This window comes from Mesoplodon bidens (assembly GCF_964165515.1).
Source record: "Mesoplodon bidens genome assembly, chromosome: 4".
Lineage (NCBI taxonomy): Eukaryota > Metazoa > Chordata > Mammalia > Artiodactyla > Ziphiidae > Mesoplodon > Mesoplodon bidens.
In genome coordinates this window covers 15,696,916-15,715,614 of record NC_138160.1, presented here as the reverse complement: position 1 = coordinate 15,715,614, position 18,699 = coordinate 15,696,916, and the positions used below count along the sequence as shown (strand labels likewise).

The following is an 18,699-nucleotide window of genomic DNA, read 5'->3' as shown; positions in this document are numbered from 1 at the left end:
CACTCAGAATTGAGTAGGCATTGACTCATACTTTCTTTGACTTTTCTTCTATAAATGAGCTGAACATCTACTCACTGTTTATTAAAGTGGTCAGCTCTGCTGCTGGTGCTTCACATTTACCCCTAAGGTCAATGGCAGTCTCGTGTCTTTTTATTGCATTCTGTACCACCCAACATCATTTCCAGTCTCCTCTTGCAAAGCAGTAAGGTCCCCAAACCAGGATTCAACATCTGAACTCTTCCAGATCTTTGAGAATTCCCAAGTCAGGAAATTCTGTCTGATTCCTGATAGCCAGGTCTGTGCTTTGGTAAACATGATTCTTCCATTTTTTTAATGAGTACTAGTATTGACATTATATGATGAAATGAATTAAATTCTAAATTCTAAAATCTAATTGAAATAATTACATGTTGGAAAATCTTGATAAATGCAGTGTCTCCATAAGATGAATAGTCCAATATTGCAATATCACTCCCATATCATCAGATGTAGATAATCTTCATGTAAGAATAGAGACTCTTTACCATATAAGAATTCTGACTACCACAATATTTTATCATAATTCTAAATATTTTCTGGGTTCTGATATGTCCCAGACAGTGTTAACATTTTTTCTATTGTGCGTTTTTATTTTTTTTCTTCCAGAAATTGGTTTTATTTGATGTACCCAAGTCTTAAGTTTCTCAATAAAGAAAAAGAAATCTCCATAATATATATATATATTAGCTTAATGTATAAAGTCTGTTCAAAGTTGAAGTGTTGATAACAAGATATTATCAATATAGGGGATCAGAGAAACAAAGTAGTATAGTACCAAACAGAAAAAATTAGACATTCAAAGAAAGAAATTTGTTGACTGGAGTTAAGGAGAAGAATTTAGTGATTATGGTATGAGAAGAGAGATACAAAAGAGAATCAACTTAACTGAACAAGTTAGAGTTAAATGAATTTTCTGACCTTAGGAAAAAAACCATTCCCAACAGAGATAATTCTTAGATTAAAAGCTGCTAAAAACGTTGACTTGTGCCATAAGAATCAGATATCTGTTGGTTCTTTAGCCTCTTGCTATTCAGGGTGTGGTCTGCTGACCAGGAGCAGCCGCATCACCTGGGAGCCTAATTGGAATAAGGAATTCTGGGCTCCATCCCATACCTACTGAGTCAGAACTGATATTTTAACAAGTCCTCCAAGTGACTTGCATGAGCGTTAAGACTTGAGAAGCACTGCTTGATCCTACAGTCTCAATGATAAACAAATGTACATACATTGATAGGTTCTGAATCTATTCTAATAAGTAGTAATTATGACTTTTCAAAACTGAGATCTGCCATATTGTTGATTTCTGGTAGCTACTGAATAGAAATTATTTTTATAACATAATTTAGAAATATCGTATAGAGTACATTATTTAATAGACTTGATATTATATAATAAGTAAGCCATGTGAGCTAACAAAGGTTATTTATATGCTGATATGTATATCTAAAACCTAGAGCACAGAAAGACAAAGAATAAGAAAAATAAAACATCTGTTTCAAAAATAAATTCTGGATCTTGATAAGAAACTACTGCTGTCAATAGCAAAGATACTGACAGTTTCAGATAGAAAGCTCCTTCAGACACCCATGAACACATGACAATATAATCATTGTACACACAAATGTCAAAAGATTGGCCTTTTAGTTCCTACAGCAGAGATTAATTACCAAGAACTATTTATGATGTATTAGACAGTATCTACATCAATTCTAAACCCAGTCCTTCTAGACTCTTCCCTAGATGATTCCTTATGTTCTAGATTTCACTGGTTCTGTTACCATTTTTTTCTTATTCCTATACAAATAATCTCTTAAAGCTATTAATCCACTCAGGGCTCAAAATGTTAAGACAAAACCAATAGAAATAAAAATCAATACAGTAAAATGGTGGCTTAGCCATGGAAAACAGTGTAGCAGTCTCTCAAAAAACTGAAAACAGAATTATCATGTGACGCCCAAATTCCACTTCTTGATTTATACTAAAAAGAATTGAAAACAGGGTCTCGAAGCAATATTTATACAGCCATGTTCATAACATCATTACTCCAATAGCCAAAATGTAGAAGCAACCTAAGTCCTTCAACAAATGAATGGATAAACAAAATGTAGCATATACGTACAAGAGGATATTATTCAGGCTTAAAAGGAAGAAAATTCTGACACTTTACAATACAGATGAACCTTGAAGGACATTATGGTAAGTGAAACAAGCCAGTCACAGAAAGGCAAATTCTGTATGATTCCACTTATATGAGGTACCCAGAGTAGTCAAATTCATAGTAAAAGGATAAGGGTGGTTTCAAGGGGCTGGGCAGGGGAGGGGGTAGTGGAGATTTATGGTTTAATGGGTACAGAGCTTCAGGTTTGCAAGATAAAGAAAGTTCTGGAGATTGGTTGCAAAAAAATGTGAATGTACCTACACTTAAAAATGGTTGAGATGGTAAATTTTATGTTATGTTTATTTTACCACAGTTAAGAATATTTTTTTAATTTTTTAAAGGGGAAAAAAACAAGACAGAAAAACATACATATTCAGATGTTTATTTTAGCTTTATTCACAATGGTAAAACACGGGAAATTTTTTTTAAAGTTGACTAGGAAGAGAATGGCTGAATGATTTATGACATATTCACACCATAGAATAATATAAAGACATTGACTTAAGGTAAATCATTTGATTTAAAATGATAACTGATTGAAGAAAGATAAAGAAAATTGTACATATCACATTTTTAAAAGCAAGCTATCAACAAATGTAATAATATAATAATTATTCTAGAAACTGACATTATTGTATATTCATTATATAGCAAGTACTTTTCTAAACACATAACATGAAATAATGCACTTAATATTCACAACATTACTGTTAACCTCACTTTAAAGGAAGAAAACTGAATCACTGAGAGGTTAGAAATCTTCTTCAAGGTCACAGAGCAAGTGCCAGTACCAATGTGCAAATCCAAGAAGATGACCTCCAGAAGCCTATACTTCAATGTGTGTATGTATGGGTGTGTCTTTGCATGCATGATTCCAGATTAAATATATAGAATAATACATAATAGCTTGATGATATGAAGTGGAACACGCTTCATAGTCAAATCAGTATGGAAGAAACAGCATTAAAAAAGTTAAACAGATCATTTGTACCTCAAATCATGCTGTATCACTTAATATGCTAACGATTATTGTGATCCCCAAAAAGGAACTATAAAGTATGCATCACTTTCCCACCTTCTTTGGCTAAAAGGCACTTTTTAAATGCTGCACCTATTAAACATTGGCCAAAAAGTGATTCCACAAAGCAGAATCTAGGAGCTAATAACCTACAATATAGCTTTTCTTAACCTTCAAAACTGCCAGAAAACCATTCATGGGATGAAGCTAACGCTGGTCTCATGGTATGAGTTAGGAAGAATCCCTAAGCTTCCACCTCCTGGAAGAGATCGTAGAGGAGCGGTATAATTTCTGCTTTAAGTGTTTGCTAGAATCCATTAGTGAACTCCTCTGGGCCTGGTACTCTGGGATAGGGATGGTTGTTGAGTACGGATTCAATGTCTATGACAGGTAGAGGCCTTTGCAGAGGTCTGTTTCTTCGTGGGTGTGTTGTGACAGGGGGTGTCTCTCAAGGAATCGGTTCCTTTCTTCTGGCTTATCAGATGGATGGGCGCGGAACCATTCACAACATCCTTTTCTTACAATTCCATTGCCCATGGGTTCCAGAGCGATGTTCCATGTTTCATTTCTGATACGCGTACACTGGGTCTTCTCTCTTTCCTGATGATTCCTCCAGCTGTCTAGAGGCTTCTGGGTGTTCTTGGTCTTTTCAGAGAAGCATCTGGAGGTGTGGTGGATCTTCTCTCTCCAATTTTCTTCTGTTTATCCATCCTGGGGAAATCCCTGGTGGCCTGAGATACAGGAGCTGCATGGGTGGGGCAAAGTCTCAGGGTCAGGAGGCTGCTCTGCCAGCGGGACTGGTTCCTCAGCGGCAGGCCCTCGCTGGCTCTGGCCTAGAAGAACAGGATCTTCTTGTGCTTGCTGCCGGGGATTTGCCCCTTGGAGCGTAACCTCCGAACAGCCTCCCTCATATGCTTGGGTTGGAGTGGGGGCATTTCCCCCCACTTCTCACACACGTCCAGGGCCTCCTCGACCACCTGCCCGACGAAGACCTTGGCCACTCCGGACATGGCAATGACTGTGTTCTGGGACACTGTCGAGCCGGCCACGGTCTGGATCAGACGCTTCATGGTGGCCTTGGGGAAGGCTGATCGGCGATACACTTCGTAACGGTCCAGCTGCTCCTGGCTCATAGAAGACACGAGGGTTCTCATCTTCTGAGCCTCCAATTCGTCCACTGCCCGCTTCCCGGGCCTCTTCCCCTTGGTGGCCACTTTCTGTCTCTTGGCTGCAGGAGGACGTGACGAGGAGTCTGTCTCTTCACCTGCCCTTGGACACGGGCCATCCTGACGCCTGAGCTCGCCTTCCTCATCACAGGCTTTCCTCAGTTCCTCAAATCGGCCCTGCGGGATTCGGTCCAGGCGGCTGGGGCCGGGGCCCAAGGGCACCACTCCTCCCTCACCCGACACACCTGTGACCCGACTTTTGCCTGGGAGCGACACGCTGGCCTTGGCCATCCCGGCGCCACAAGACGCGGGGGCTCGGGCTGGGCTCGTCTGATCGGAGACCTGCAATGACAAAGACGAGACGAGGGAAGGTCAGCCTTGCTGCTGTATTTATATGCTCACACACACACACAGAAACACAGGTTTCCACACTGCCTCCCACAATGTAAAGACAGTTACCCTTGGAGATGCCTTTTCTAGGCGTGGATAAAGAATGCCCGCAAACTCGGTACCTTAAACAAGCCCCACTGACTGACTGGCTGAAAGCCCGTAGGTCAGAAAGCTCTCGCCCTGGGTCCTTTCTTCTCCAGTCCGCTGCGGAGAACCTCCCACCGGCTGCAGTCCCCTCAGAGGCAGGATCCCTGGACAACAGGAAGGGCCCAGCCGCTTTATATAGAGCTCTGGGGCTGGGGCCACGCCCACCCGGAAGTCGCGTAATTCCTCAGCCCTCGGTGGGGGGGGGGGGGCTGGGCTCCTCCCACGCACAAGGCAAGGGGCGGGCCAAGGGTTGGCCGCCCAGACTTCCTCCCCCTTACGGAGTTTCTGAAGACTTCACATTTGATGGCGATGGAAATATAGACCCTCAGAAAAAGACAGGTCTTGAAAGCTGCTTTTTGAAAGCCTTCCAGGACCCGCCAGAGAACCCAGTTCAGTAGGCAACAAGTCCTCTCTCGGGTGCACCTCGGAACACGCTGGCCTGCAGAGGGGAATACAGAAAGCCCGGAGGGTCACTCCTGCGGGGGCCTTTTCTGCCAGGTGGGTGTGGCCCAGGCCATATTCTCCCCCAAGCCATAGACATGGAAATAGGTAGGCGGGCCTCATGGGAAGTCCCTCTTCCTCTTTAAATACTCTTGTATTTTCAAACATTTTCGGGTTTCTTTGGGGTCAAACCGAATGGACCCGTCCTCTGTCCCCCTAGTCCCTACCCCCATCTTCAGGCAAGTCTTCCCCCACCATCGACATCCAGAACCGTGGAGGTACATTTGTTTTACGGGATGCACCCCCTTTGACACATCCTCCTCCCCCAAGGTCCATAGTTTCCATTAGGCATCACAATGACTATTGTATATTCCATGGATTTTGACCCCTCCCTTATCATGTCTTGCATCCACCCCTTAAGAGTATTGCACATAAGGCTTGGCTTTCCTGCCCTCAACCTGCTCTGTGTTCCACCTAGTCTTCCCTTCCTCCACCCTAATCCCTGTTGACTCCTGTTGTTTCCACGGTCTCCGTGGCTTAATCCCTCCCACAGTGTCCCTCTCATTGGAATGCTGAGGTCTCTAGCCGTTTCACATTGGTTTCTTTCACTCCGTCAGTAGGACTTTGGAGCTCCACGTCTCTTGTCGGCCTGCCGACTCTTTTCTTTCGAGTGCTGAATACTACTAGTCCAGTGTCTGGATGGACCACAGTTCACTGACCTTTCTTCCCCACCAACTGGCATTTGTTTGCTGCTGAGTTCTGGCAGTTTGGAAAGCAGATTCCATTAACATCTCTGTGCAGGTTGCCCTGTGCTCGCACCAATGTTCTCTTCTTTTGGGTAAACCTCAAGGAGCTGGATTGTATAGAGCATGTGCCATTTTGTAAGGAACTGCCACACTGTTTCCCCAGGTGTCTGCCTTACTGGGCTAGCGTGTCCCCATCCGAAGACACCACAGCCTGGAGGCTTGCACTAACGCACGTGTATTTATTTCCTCACCCTTCTGGAGATTGGAAATTGCCAGATGAGGTTGCGAGCCGACTCGTTCAGTGATGCCTCTCTCCTGGGCTGCACCTGCCCACCCTCTGGCTGTGTCCTGGCATGGCCTTGGCTCTGGCTGTACTATCCCTGGTGCCTCGGTCTCTACTTTGAATGACACCAGTGCTATTGGATTGGGGGCCCTTCAGAAGTGGTTCCTTTGATCTGAATCACCTCTTTGAATTCCTGAGGGAGCGCATCCGCTCTAATACCTTTATTTCATACTTCTCGTCATCTGAATGATGAGAAAATAAGGGTGTTTTTGCACTGTGATTGTTAATTATATTTGTCAATTTGAATGGTTTAAAGAATGCTCAGACTGCTGGTAAACAACATTTCTGTGTGTCTTTAATGGTATTTCTGGAAGATACTTGTTTTTGAATCAGTTGACTGAGTAAAAGATCTACCCTCATCACTTTTGGTGGGCACCATCCAAACTGTGAAGGCCCTAGGAGAACATGAGGAGGATGGGCAAATTTACTGTTTCCTTTCTTGAGCTAGGACTTCCATGTTCTCCTTCTCTCAGGCATCAGAGCTTCTGGGTCTCAGGTCGACTGACTCCAGTATTTTCATCAGTGGTTCCCTACCCTGTTTTTCAAGCTTTTGGCCTCAGACTAGGGATTACACCTTTGGCTCCCCTAGTTCTCAGCTTCTTTACTTTGATTGAATTATACTGCAGGCTTTCCTGGTTCTCCATCTTGCAGTTGGCATTTCATAATACCGTAATCTTTCTTTCTCCCTGTAGAGTACTTTGTTCTGACTATCTGCTTCTGGGGCTGTACCTCCTGCATACCTATTCTTCCCCTATTCCAGGTTCTGTAAACTTGCATTCTAGAACAGAGGGTTTAAACTTGAACCCTTATGGCAAGTAAGAAAGAAAAGAAACTATTAGTTTAGTCCAAACTTAAAACAGATTCCCCTATTTTATGGAAAAGTATAAGCAGGATTACTCCTCTGTAAAACCTTAAAATACCCCTGGTCTGAAGGATTCTGGAATTATCACTGTCTAGCCATGTTACTCTCAATATCATCTAGATTACATTTAACTTGTATATTTGTTCTTAAAATGACGGTACATAAAAATAGGTGCCTAATAGTAAAGGATCAAATTCCTCTCTCCCTCTCCTTCTGTCTCCCTCTCCTTCTCTCTCTCTCTCCCTCTCTCTCCCTCTCCCTCTCTCTCTCTCTCTCTCTCTCTCTCTCTCTCTCTCTCTCTCTCACTCACACACACACACACACAATGAAGACAGAGATTCCTACCATGCACTTAATCCAAATACAGTTAGAAAAATGGAAGTGCACTGTACAAAGTTCTATGGAAGACATATTCAAAGAATATGGCCTTGGATTTCACTTAGAAACTGGCAATATGGATTTACAAACCAGAGAACTGAACTTGTGTAACTAAAACTATCCAAAGACTGTAAAACTAAAGCAATATATAATATACTAGCAAATCTATCAGTTAACTATCCTTTGCTACATTCTCTCATTATCCTTTGTTACATTGCTGTTCTTAAGATAGGGCTCTCAAACATTACAAATATTCTTTCTTGAATATCTTTACATAAACATATGCTGTGATTCAGTTTTCTCATATTCTTTATCATTTTTATTTTCTGAATGATATTTTTTTTATTTTGACCACCTCTTTAGGTTAATCCTTTAAATATTTTATCATATTTCAAACTCATCTTATAAAAGATATCTTATCTCCTGCATATACATCCCTAAGCAAACCAGTACACATACACATGCACACATACACCAAGATGCTGAAGGATGAAAACAAATTCACAAGGCCAGTCAATCGCAAAACAGACACACTTTGGTACAAATAGTTTTACACGCTAATTCAATCGATATTCTGCCTACTGAACCATGCTACTTCAGTAGGACATCCAGTTCACTGTTACCGATCAACAATTGACAAAAGTTTAACTACCAGTGAAAATAGCTTTGTGCTTAACCTATGAATGATATCCATATCAAAGCAAAACTGCTCCCAAGCACCACATTATTGTCCCATCTATTGTTCCCAAATCCTAGGCCAAATCCTAGGCCAGCCAACAAAATCAGCATTTCTTGGTGGGCTTAATTACCATTTTTATCCCAGTCATAGCTCCCCCAGTAAGAATAGCAATCCTGACTAAAGCAAATCAGTGTTACCATTCTGGAAAGAAGGGCTTGAATGTGGGTGATTACTGTGCCGGCATTACTTGCCAGGTGAAAACACGGTGTAGTGTCATAAGATTTCCCAACAAAGACATGTTTGGTCCCCTCGTGACGCAAAGGGTTAGATGTGGCTCTTTAGATATTTATTCAATTTTGTCACTGTTCTTCATATCCTCTGCATTCATTGAGCCAACTCTACCTGGAATTTTCTCTGATGAACTGAACTTTTAGCAGCATCAACTTTTCCTCCAAACCATCAGTCTATAATAGAGCTTATTCACTGATATAAGTGCAGTTAAAAACTTGTTCCAATGGTATACTCTTACTTTTGATGTTTGCATATATGTCTTATTCTAGTAATTGTTCTAGTCTCATGACAGCAAGCAAAGAAAGGGTATTTTGTCAGGAAATTAATTTTAAATCTTTGGAGCTAAAAGGACCTCAGTTGTCAATTTTATAGAGTAGAAAACTGAGGGCCAGAGAGGTTGAGAGTCTGTCAGGTCACACAAACCAGGCTAATATCTGAAACCGAAGTCCCCAAACTCTCCATTTAAACCCGTCATCTTCCGCAGTGTACTGCTCTGTATTCCATCATGTAGCCACTAAATACAATGGGTCAAAAAACATCAACAAGTGGCTTCACATGGGAATGTTAGCTTTTATTCTAATTATTGCCTGTTTATTTCCTTTCCATTGATTAACAAAGGTAAGAAATACCCCAACAGTTCTTGGAAACCTACCTATTCTTAAACACAAAACAAGTAAACAAATAGAAAATTCTTATTAGATGCTAAATAAAAGTATTAGGTATATTCATAAATAGTATGATCATATAGATAACAGCACAAAACCCTTAGTAATAGATGATTGGCTTTAAAAAAAACTAATTTAAAATAATCAAGAAGGCTTTCTTTCACTGTTAAATACCAGGATATCAGAATATTAAAGACATGAAACATCTTTCCATTCTATAATTATTTAGAAAGAAAAAATAAAATTAGTAGGAACTGGCTTGCTTTTAAGATTTAGTAGTATCACAGGAAGCATGGCACAGCAAAGCAGGTTTTGTTTGGAGTTTTTTTGTTTGTTATGTTTATTACTTAAAACAACAGAGATTTATTCCCTCACTGTTCAGGAAGCCAAAAGTCCAAAATCAAGATGTTAGCAAGGTTGGTTCCTTCTGGAGCCTCTGATGTAGAATCTGTTCTATGCCTGTCTCCTAGCTTTTGGTGGTTGTTGGTAGTCTTTGGCATTCCTTGGCTTGTAACTGGATCACTCCAAACTCTGATTCTGTCATCACAGAACTTTTTTCCCTGCATGTATCCTCAGTGACTGTATCCAGTTTGCCTCTCCTTTTTCTTATAATGACACCAGTCATAGGATTCCAGGCCTACCCTTATTAGTGTGCCTCAATTTAACTTGATTACATCTGTAAAGACCCTATTTCCAAATAAGGTTATGGTCACAGGTGCTAAGGGGTGAGGTCTTGAACATATCTTTGTGGGGGACACAATTCAACTCATCATACTGTGCCACGGACTTGTAATTAGTAGTTTATATGACAATTCAGGGAAGCATTTAACAGTGCCTAACTCATAGTAGGTATTCAATAAATGCTACTTCATTTCCCCTGATAATATGACCTTTTTAATTTATTTATTTATTTATTTATTTTTTTTTTTTTTGCGGTACGCGGGCCTCTCACTGCTGTGGCCTCTCCCGTTGCGGAGCACAGGCTCCGGACGCGCAGGCTCAGCGGCCATGGCTCATGGGCCCAGCGGCTCCGCGGCATGTGGGATCTTCCCGGACTGGGGCACGAACCCGTGTTCCCTGCATCGGCAGGTGGACTCTCAACCACTGCGCCACCAGGGAAGCCCAATATGACCTTTTTTAAAAAAATGCTTCTTTGCCCTGTTCTGTAATCAACATAAGCATCAGATTGTGTTTCTAAATTATAGGCATAAAACTATTATTTGATTGGAACTCTGTGTATTTCCAAAGAATGTTTTTATCTTATTTAGGGATGTAACAGGAAAGCTACAATAAGATATTTTTTTAGAAGATGTAGTGTGTATGTGTGCGTGTGTGTGTGTGTGTGTGTGTGTGTGTAGGCACACACATGGAATACTACTCAGCCATAAAAAAGAATAAGATTTTGCCATTTGTAGCAACATGGATGGACTTAGAGGGTATTATGCTAAGTGAAATACATCAGACAGAGAAAAACAAATACTGTATGATATCACTTATATGTGGAATCTAAAAAATACAACTAGTGAATATAACGAAAAAGAAGCAGGCTCACAGATATAGAGAACAAATTAGTGGTTACCAAGTGGAGAGAGGGAACAGGGAAGGGGCAATACAGGGGTAGGGATTAAGAGGTACAAACTATTATGTATAAAATAAGTTACAAGAATATATTGTACAACACAGGGAATATAGCCAATATTTTATAAGAACTATAAATGAAGTATAACCTTTAAAAATTCTGAATCACTATATTGCACACCTGTAACTTATATAATATTGTACATCAACTATACTTCAATTAAAAAAAAAGTATGTGGTTCTTAATCTCAACTGCACATTTGAAACATTGGGGGAAATTTTAAGATCTCAATAGCCGGATAATAGCAAAGGCTAGTTATAAAGTTAGAACCAAGGCACTGGCATTTTTAAAGCTCCCCAGGAAATTTCAATCTACTGATAAGTTTGGGAATCATTGGAATAGTAAAAATAACACGTTTTATATTTAACATATATGACATTGGATCCTGCATCTGTCCCTTACTTTATAAACTTTCACTGTTTGCTTCAGTTTCTTATTTTGTGAAATAATGATGATGATGATAATGATGGTGATACCTACCTTGTACTATTTTTATGTAAATTAGTGTTAATATATGTAAATCTCCTACACAGCACATGGCAAAGGACAGGCAGTCCGTTAATATTAGATACTAGTTTATGGTGAGATTCTGTTTCCCTTCATGGTGGAATAGCTTGTATCAGATTAAACTTTCTGTAGTAACAATTATAAACTCTACACAAATATAAAACAGCAACTGTTTGAAGGCAACATTGTACAATCCAAAAGCATGAAAAACTGAAGAAGATATAATCCTGAAGGGAAAGGAAGTATGCTAGGTGAGCACCATAATTCGTTGAGCTTTCCCTTGAGAACATTCTTAGGCTTATTGCAATCTAGAGGTAGAATAGAAACAAACCAGTAAACAATATCCTATTGGGAAGAGAACACAAAGTTTGAAGTTTAGAGCTGTTAGCAGAGCAGTAAATTGGAAGAAAAATTTCAGAGAGTAAGGAAACACAGAGGAAATACTCTAAAACCTGCATAGAAATGTCCCACAAATCTTTGGCTTACACCTAAACTGCGTACGGTTTTGCTGAGAATCTAAGGAACTCAGCTGAAAGCAGCAGCTGAAAGAATTAAGAACTGAAAAAAAAAAAAAAAAAAAAACCTCTATCCGCAGCTGCTTAGTAGTGAAGAGAGTTTGTAGATCAAGTCTGACCTGGCTATAAAGCTTGATAGATATTTTGGCTTTCCATTGAAACTCTAGAATGGCAACACCTTAGGAGTAAGAAACACATATCTTGACTAAAGTCTATGGCATGGGAATAAGGGCAAAAACCAAAACAAGAATCCACACACCCTGAAACCAAGCCTCCAAAAGATCAAGGGACTATGCTGGCAAATTAATAGCCTTTCAGGACAAAATTTGACACTCTTTAGAAAAAGATATCATAATCCAGAAAGTTTATTATTCAAAATGTTCAATATCCAATCAAAAATTAATAGGCATACAAAAAGTATGAAAATATGACCAAACAAACAGAAAAAAAATTAATCAGAAGCAGACCCACATATGATTTAGATGTTGAACTTAACAAAGACTTTGAAACAGTTAACAGGATTCTGATAGAATTTAGAGAAAAAGATGGACAAAATAGAAGAACAGATGTGACATTTCAGCACAGTAGAAACAAACAAACAAAAATTTTAAGAACCAAATGGAAATTATATACTGAAAATACAATATCAGAAATAAAAAGTTCATTAAAGTGACTTAACTCCAGACTGGACCTACAGAAGAAAGAACCAGTTAATTAACTCAAAGATAAAAATTTTAAAAAGAAATGCACAAAAATAGAGTATGCAATACTGTGGGATAATATTTTATGATATGACATATGTGTAACTGAAGTCCCAGAAAGAGATGGGAATGAGACAGAAGAAATACTTAAAGAGAAAATACCTAAAACATTTCCAAACTGATAAAAAGACATCAACAGACCCCTTCCAAAAATATGAATCTCAAGCAAGACAAACACCAAGATAAACACATCTAGACACCTTATTTTCAAACTAGTGAAAACCAATGATTAAAAAGAAAAATATTAAAAGCAACCAGAGGAAAAAACAACACATCATATTCATGGGAACTGCAATAAGAATTATGGCTGAATTCTCACAAGAAATGATGGAAGATAGAAGATAATGGAATGACATCTTAAAAATGCTAAATGGAAAATCTCTCAACTTAATTTTTCACCAGTAACTATATCCTTCAACAAATGAAAACAAAGTCATTTTTCAGACAAAGTTGAGAAAATTTTTATTTAATAAAATTTATTATAGGCAAAACTTCACTACAAGAAATGCTAAAGGAAGTTCTGTAGACTGTTAGAAATAACACCAAGTGGGAAATCAGGTCTACAGGAAGGAATAAAGACATAAGAAATGGTAAACATACCAGTAAATATAAAAAATGATTTTTCTTAGTTTCTTTAAAAGTCAACTGACCATTTAAAGTAAGAAAAAACTTTTGATGTATATAGAGAAATAAAATATATGACAATATGAAAAATACCTGGAAAGAGGGGTAAATGAAATTATACAATTATAATATTCTAATCTTACACATATGGTAGTAAATATTAATATAGCATCTGATAAGTTAAAGTTATATCTTATAATGCCTACAGCAAGTAAGGAAAAAAATAAAACATCTTAGAAGCTGGTAGTGTGGATAGAAAACAACAACAGAAGAGCAGATGCAACCCTCACAAACTCATTCTTGATTTCAGACCCGACCTTCAGGTGGGAAGGCAGAGATGATTTCCATGAGGAAATCTTGGATTGACTGAGATCATTCTATGTTCTGAGATATTTATATCTTCTAATCCCAGAATGGGGGCTTAAAAGAGAAATGACATTTAAGAGGAATATACAGATGCATTTCTTATCCTATCGAGTTTATAGACATATTTTACACTTTCTGTATGTGTCTACATTTGTATGGGACAGAAAAAAATGTCTGGAAAGATCTATACAAAACTATACATCAGTATATTTAAGAAATGAGGTTAGAAGAGGAGGAGTAAAGGATTTAGAATATATACTTCATACACTCCTGGGGCATTTTCCCACATTTACCTTCAGACAAAAGGGAAACATAAGTCAAACAGTTTTAAAAATTCAACAAGGCTGATTCATTACTTATTAGCTTTATGACCTTGAGTAGGTTACTTAACCTCACTAGGTCTCTCTGTCGGTATAATGGAGATAAGTATTGTACTTACCTTATGAGGTTGTTATGAGGATTAAATATACTAATTCTCTTTTCCTTAATCTGGCCATTAAGTCCAAATTTATTAGAATGTTAGGCAATATGTATATATGCAATATTTTATGATACATCTCAAGCATTCAGTATTCAAACACATTACTTCTGAGGTAAGTGTATAAATATTAAAGCTATGTGAGATAAAGACTATTAAAGAATGTTCACATCAGTTAAGGTTAGGTTTTGCCACCAAATTAATTTAAAAAATTAAAACCTGTTAATTTCCCATAGTTTTTACACTCTGAAATTGCAGATCAAGGATTGATACAAGAAGGACTAAATAAGGGTCCCCTGTTGGTCGATCCACTGGTTGGTTAAATAACACCAGAATCTCAGCACTCTGCAACGCTCATGCCAAGAATAGCATCCAGGAACTAGATGAGGCTGAGAGATTCCAGCTTCAGTCTCCCGTCTCATTCTCGTGGCAGGGTACACACTCAATGAATGGAATGAAAGGCATAATCACTCCCTATGTGTATATTCTTATTCTATTTTTCCCTTAGTCAAGCTAAATTCTCATATCTTAAACATTCATATAACATGAATCTATTGCATCAGCAGAGGGTTAATTCTTGGCATAATTTTAGCATTCATTGAGCCTAGAAATCAGGAAAAGACTCATGTATTTCTGAAAGATTAATGACATAACAAGAAAGCGAATAAAAATTAAAATGTCTTATAAGTTTCTTATTCCTTTCTTATTTTTTTTTCTTCTCTCCTTTACTCCCAGAAAGAGTAGAATTTAAATAGGGAGTATCCATCAAAACAAGAGACTGTGCTGAATTACCTACTTCATGTATACAAGGACAAATTGAAGGACCCTGAAACTTATAACACAGTTCTGATAATTACCTTAGGGAGAAGAGGCAATGTTGGTGGCCCTCAATTCCAAGGCACACACAGCAATCCTCCTCTCACCTCGCTTTCTGAAACTTTCTCCTTGCCTTGCTTCTTATCTATGGGTCTTCCTAGAGCCAATATCATCATTTTGTCCATTAGCTGCCCAAAGTCCCTCGTCTTTACCAAAACAAATAAACAAACAAAAATATCTCTTTCTAAATGCCTACCTTGACTCCTTTCAAGACCCTTAATCTGATTAAAATAACTCATACCTAGATTTTGGTCGAGGAAAAAAATACAAAACTTCCTGGTAATAATGTGTAATTTAAAATAATTTTCTACTTAAAATAATCTTTGCTCTGAGTTTATAGATGAGCATTCCTGAGTTCTTTGTTTATTCCCTGCTACCCCAATACATTTCATGCTGTGTTTCCATGTACACCCAGACACATACTCTCATTGTGTTTAAAACAGAACTAAATAAAAATAGTCATTCTTCCAGGAAAATACAATGACTGGCTCAACCAACCACAAGTCACAAATAGGAAGTAAGGAGAACCTTTTGGACTTTATTTCTGACCAACAGCTTCAGCCTGTGTCTCAAAAGATGCCTTTACTCTGGCATTCCATACTAAAATTATCTCAAATAATTAATATAAATAAATGCTTTATTCTGTCATTCCCTGCTAAAATTAGCTCAAATAACAAATATAGAGGAAGCTACCAAATCAGTTGCTTTTCACCCAGTGTAGGGGCTTTGACCAAATTCTCTATCATTACACAATCAATCACAACTTCCACGCAGATGTCCAACTTCCATTATCCTAGATAAGTGGTTCAGATAATACATTCTCAAATCAATATTTCACCACTTCAAGTTTTGTGATTTTATTTTATTTCCCTCCATTGCCATCAATGTTTTCTGGTAAGTTTCATAATTCCCCAGAGCTTGAACTTGCCTAAACAGTCATTCCATTATTAATTGCTAATGTTAATAATTGACTCTTCACTCTTGAAAATCTAAACATACAAATAATAAAAGTTAGTCATTAAAGTTTTTAAGATTTTATAAGGCAGTATATATAGTAGACATTTAGTAAATGTGAAAAAGTGCATGAACTAATGAGTAAATTAATTGGCAAATATTTCTAAGCTTCAACAAAAAGAACTGATGTATTGAAGAGATTACACCTTTTTCATTCCTGAGCATTATCATCTACTTTAAAAGTGCCCCTCTGTTTTTTTTTAATATAATTACAGATATGTTCCAGTTTTGAACTATGCATCAGAAAATAACTTCTTTCTGTTTTCTCAAACACTGTCCTCAGACAGAACTTATTGATACATTCTGCAAAATGCACGCTCAGGCTTCCTTGAAATTGCACATCAGTTCTGTGCACACACAGGAAAGAGAAGATGTTGTGGCACTTACACCTTGAAATCAAGCTTTATTCTTGTTCCTGGTTCTGCACAGCTCAGACCGTGTGCTGAGAGCCTGATCCCATCCTTTTTTCCTAATCTTTGGCCAGGATAATTGATCTTTTCTTTGCAGACTCGTAGGTCCCAGGCTCTTGGTTCTCTAAGCTTCTTCTCTGGGTTTCTGATTCCTATTGTCTGACTTCCATGTTTCTTACCTCCCTAGACCCACTGTGCCCATTGACTCCTCCATGACCAACTAGCTTCTCTGGACCAGAAATCATGACCTAGTCCAAATCCAAAACCAGCCTCTCCAGCCTGTCATGTCCTTTTGCCATACCTGCTTAACACTCAATCTGTACATGGAAGGGAAACCAAGGCACATTCACTCACTTTATGAAGGCTACTTAGTTCCTGAACTAGCCTTTATCTTATCTACAAACCAGTTGCTCTGTCAACCCCACTCCAACGCACACTACAATTTTTCATTCTTCCCTGAGCTTTGCTTTCTCAGTCTAGTGAACCACTTATTTGCCTTTTTCTGACCCCACAAGCCTGCTTTGTTTCTCAACTACAACATTGTCCTCTATGAACTGGAATAGCAGTGATAGAAAACAAACAAACCAATGAAAACAAAAGAAACCAAAAATTATTTTTCCTTGGATCAAAGCACTCCATGCATATGAATTGGTGGATAATACTGACCAGGTACAGTGCCACAGGGATCTCAGGTGTTTTCTGCTGAAAACAAAATAGGGAAAATAGGATGGTGTTAAACCTCAATCTATGTGAAGGTATAATGGCTACCTAGTCACCTAATGTTCTGCTGGCACATACTGGACCTTTAGTGTAAATTAGAAAATTTCTCTATCTGGGTGGGTGATTCACAAAAAGATATCCCTCTAGGTGTTTGATGCACCAGAAGTTGATCTAATTCTAACAAACAAAGCCCCAACTACCCTGCCCCATGCTAAACCAAGCACTTTCTCATTATAGTTTAACCGTAAGGTAGTATCTAGAAATTCATAATCCAATAGAATAATGTTGTTCTTAAGTACAATAAAGGTTACAGAATATGTTTGTGTGTGGAGCAGGCCTCCTAAGCCCCTCACCCTCCCGCTTAAATTCTGATTACCAATTTCTCCTTACGGTAGGCTATTTTTGGAAAAGGCACAAAAATTGCCCCATATTTAAATCTGAAAAGGGATGGTGGAATGTTGGTTTAAATATTTATTGTTCTTGTTTTGATCATCTCAGCCCTAACAAAAGACAGGCATGGCTGCAAAATTGCATGGAAGATGCAGACAGACACACAGGGATGAAATGTGCATGCTGTGGATTTCGACATGTCTACCTAAACATTTCCAGATGCAAAAAGAAAGAGAGATTGCAGACTAATCAGAGAGACTTGCTTTATTTTACACATTTATAGTTGCTGCGTGTTTCTCTCCTCAAATTGGAAGAAAACCCTCACCATTGAGAAGTGGGAGGTTGAGAGAGGAGTGATGTAAAAATTCTGGATAACTGACTTCAATTTTTCAATTTTATAGTTTTCCAAACTGTTTGGAATATATCGTCCTTTTTAGATAGAGAAGACATAAGACTCTGATTTCCATCCAAATTTTAAAAAATAAAGTTTACTTTTCAAACTGATGAGAGAAGAGAGGAAATCATTGTTTGAGTCATATGACAATTGGAACAACTCTAACCAAACACATAATTTAGCTCTATTTCATATTTAAAATTAGAATATGTAAGTGTCTTGTGCTTCACCTACAACTATTGCCTTGGAAAAGTTGCTTTGCAAACCGCTTATATTCCGTTCTTTGAAGGGTCTCAAGACAAAGTAACCCTTGTGACCTATTTAACATGGCTGAGAAAAAATAACACTGTTCAAAGTCCACCCTTGGATTTTGAGAGCCATGATTATAAAGAGGCAAATGAAAACAAATACTTGAGTAAATCTTCCCTAGAAAATGTAACAATTATTGAGAGAAGGAAAAAAAAAAAAAACCCTAAAATCAAATATCATGGTGACTGTGAACAAAGAAGTATACAATTTATATATAATTCATCACTTAATTACACAAATAATTACCATTTTTCATTGCTTCCATGGTTAGTTTCCACACTCGAATACACTAACACCCATCTTCTTTTTCCTGAATGTGATTTTTTTTTCTTCAGGGCAACATAATCTTTGTTTCAAATGCATACTATTTATC

At 38.2% G+C, this 18,699-nt stretch overlaps 1 protein-coding gene across 1 annotated transcript; it reads right to left on the bottom strand.

Moving 5' to 3' along the window:
• Positions 1 to 4,048: 4,048 nt before the first annotated feature.
• On the bottom strand, positions 4,049 to 4,672 carry LOC308616024 (transcription initiation factor TFIID subunit 11-like; the record flags this gene model as incomplete). The annotated part of the gene is made up of 1 exon (XM_081231998.1): positions 4,049 to 4,672. The coding sequence occupies one exon, from the start codon at positions 4,670 to 4,672 to the stop codon at positions 4,049 to 4,051; it is 624 nt and encodes a 207-aa protein (XP_081088124.1).
• Between the last annotated feature and the right edge of the window lie 14,027 nt (positions 4,673 to 18,699).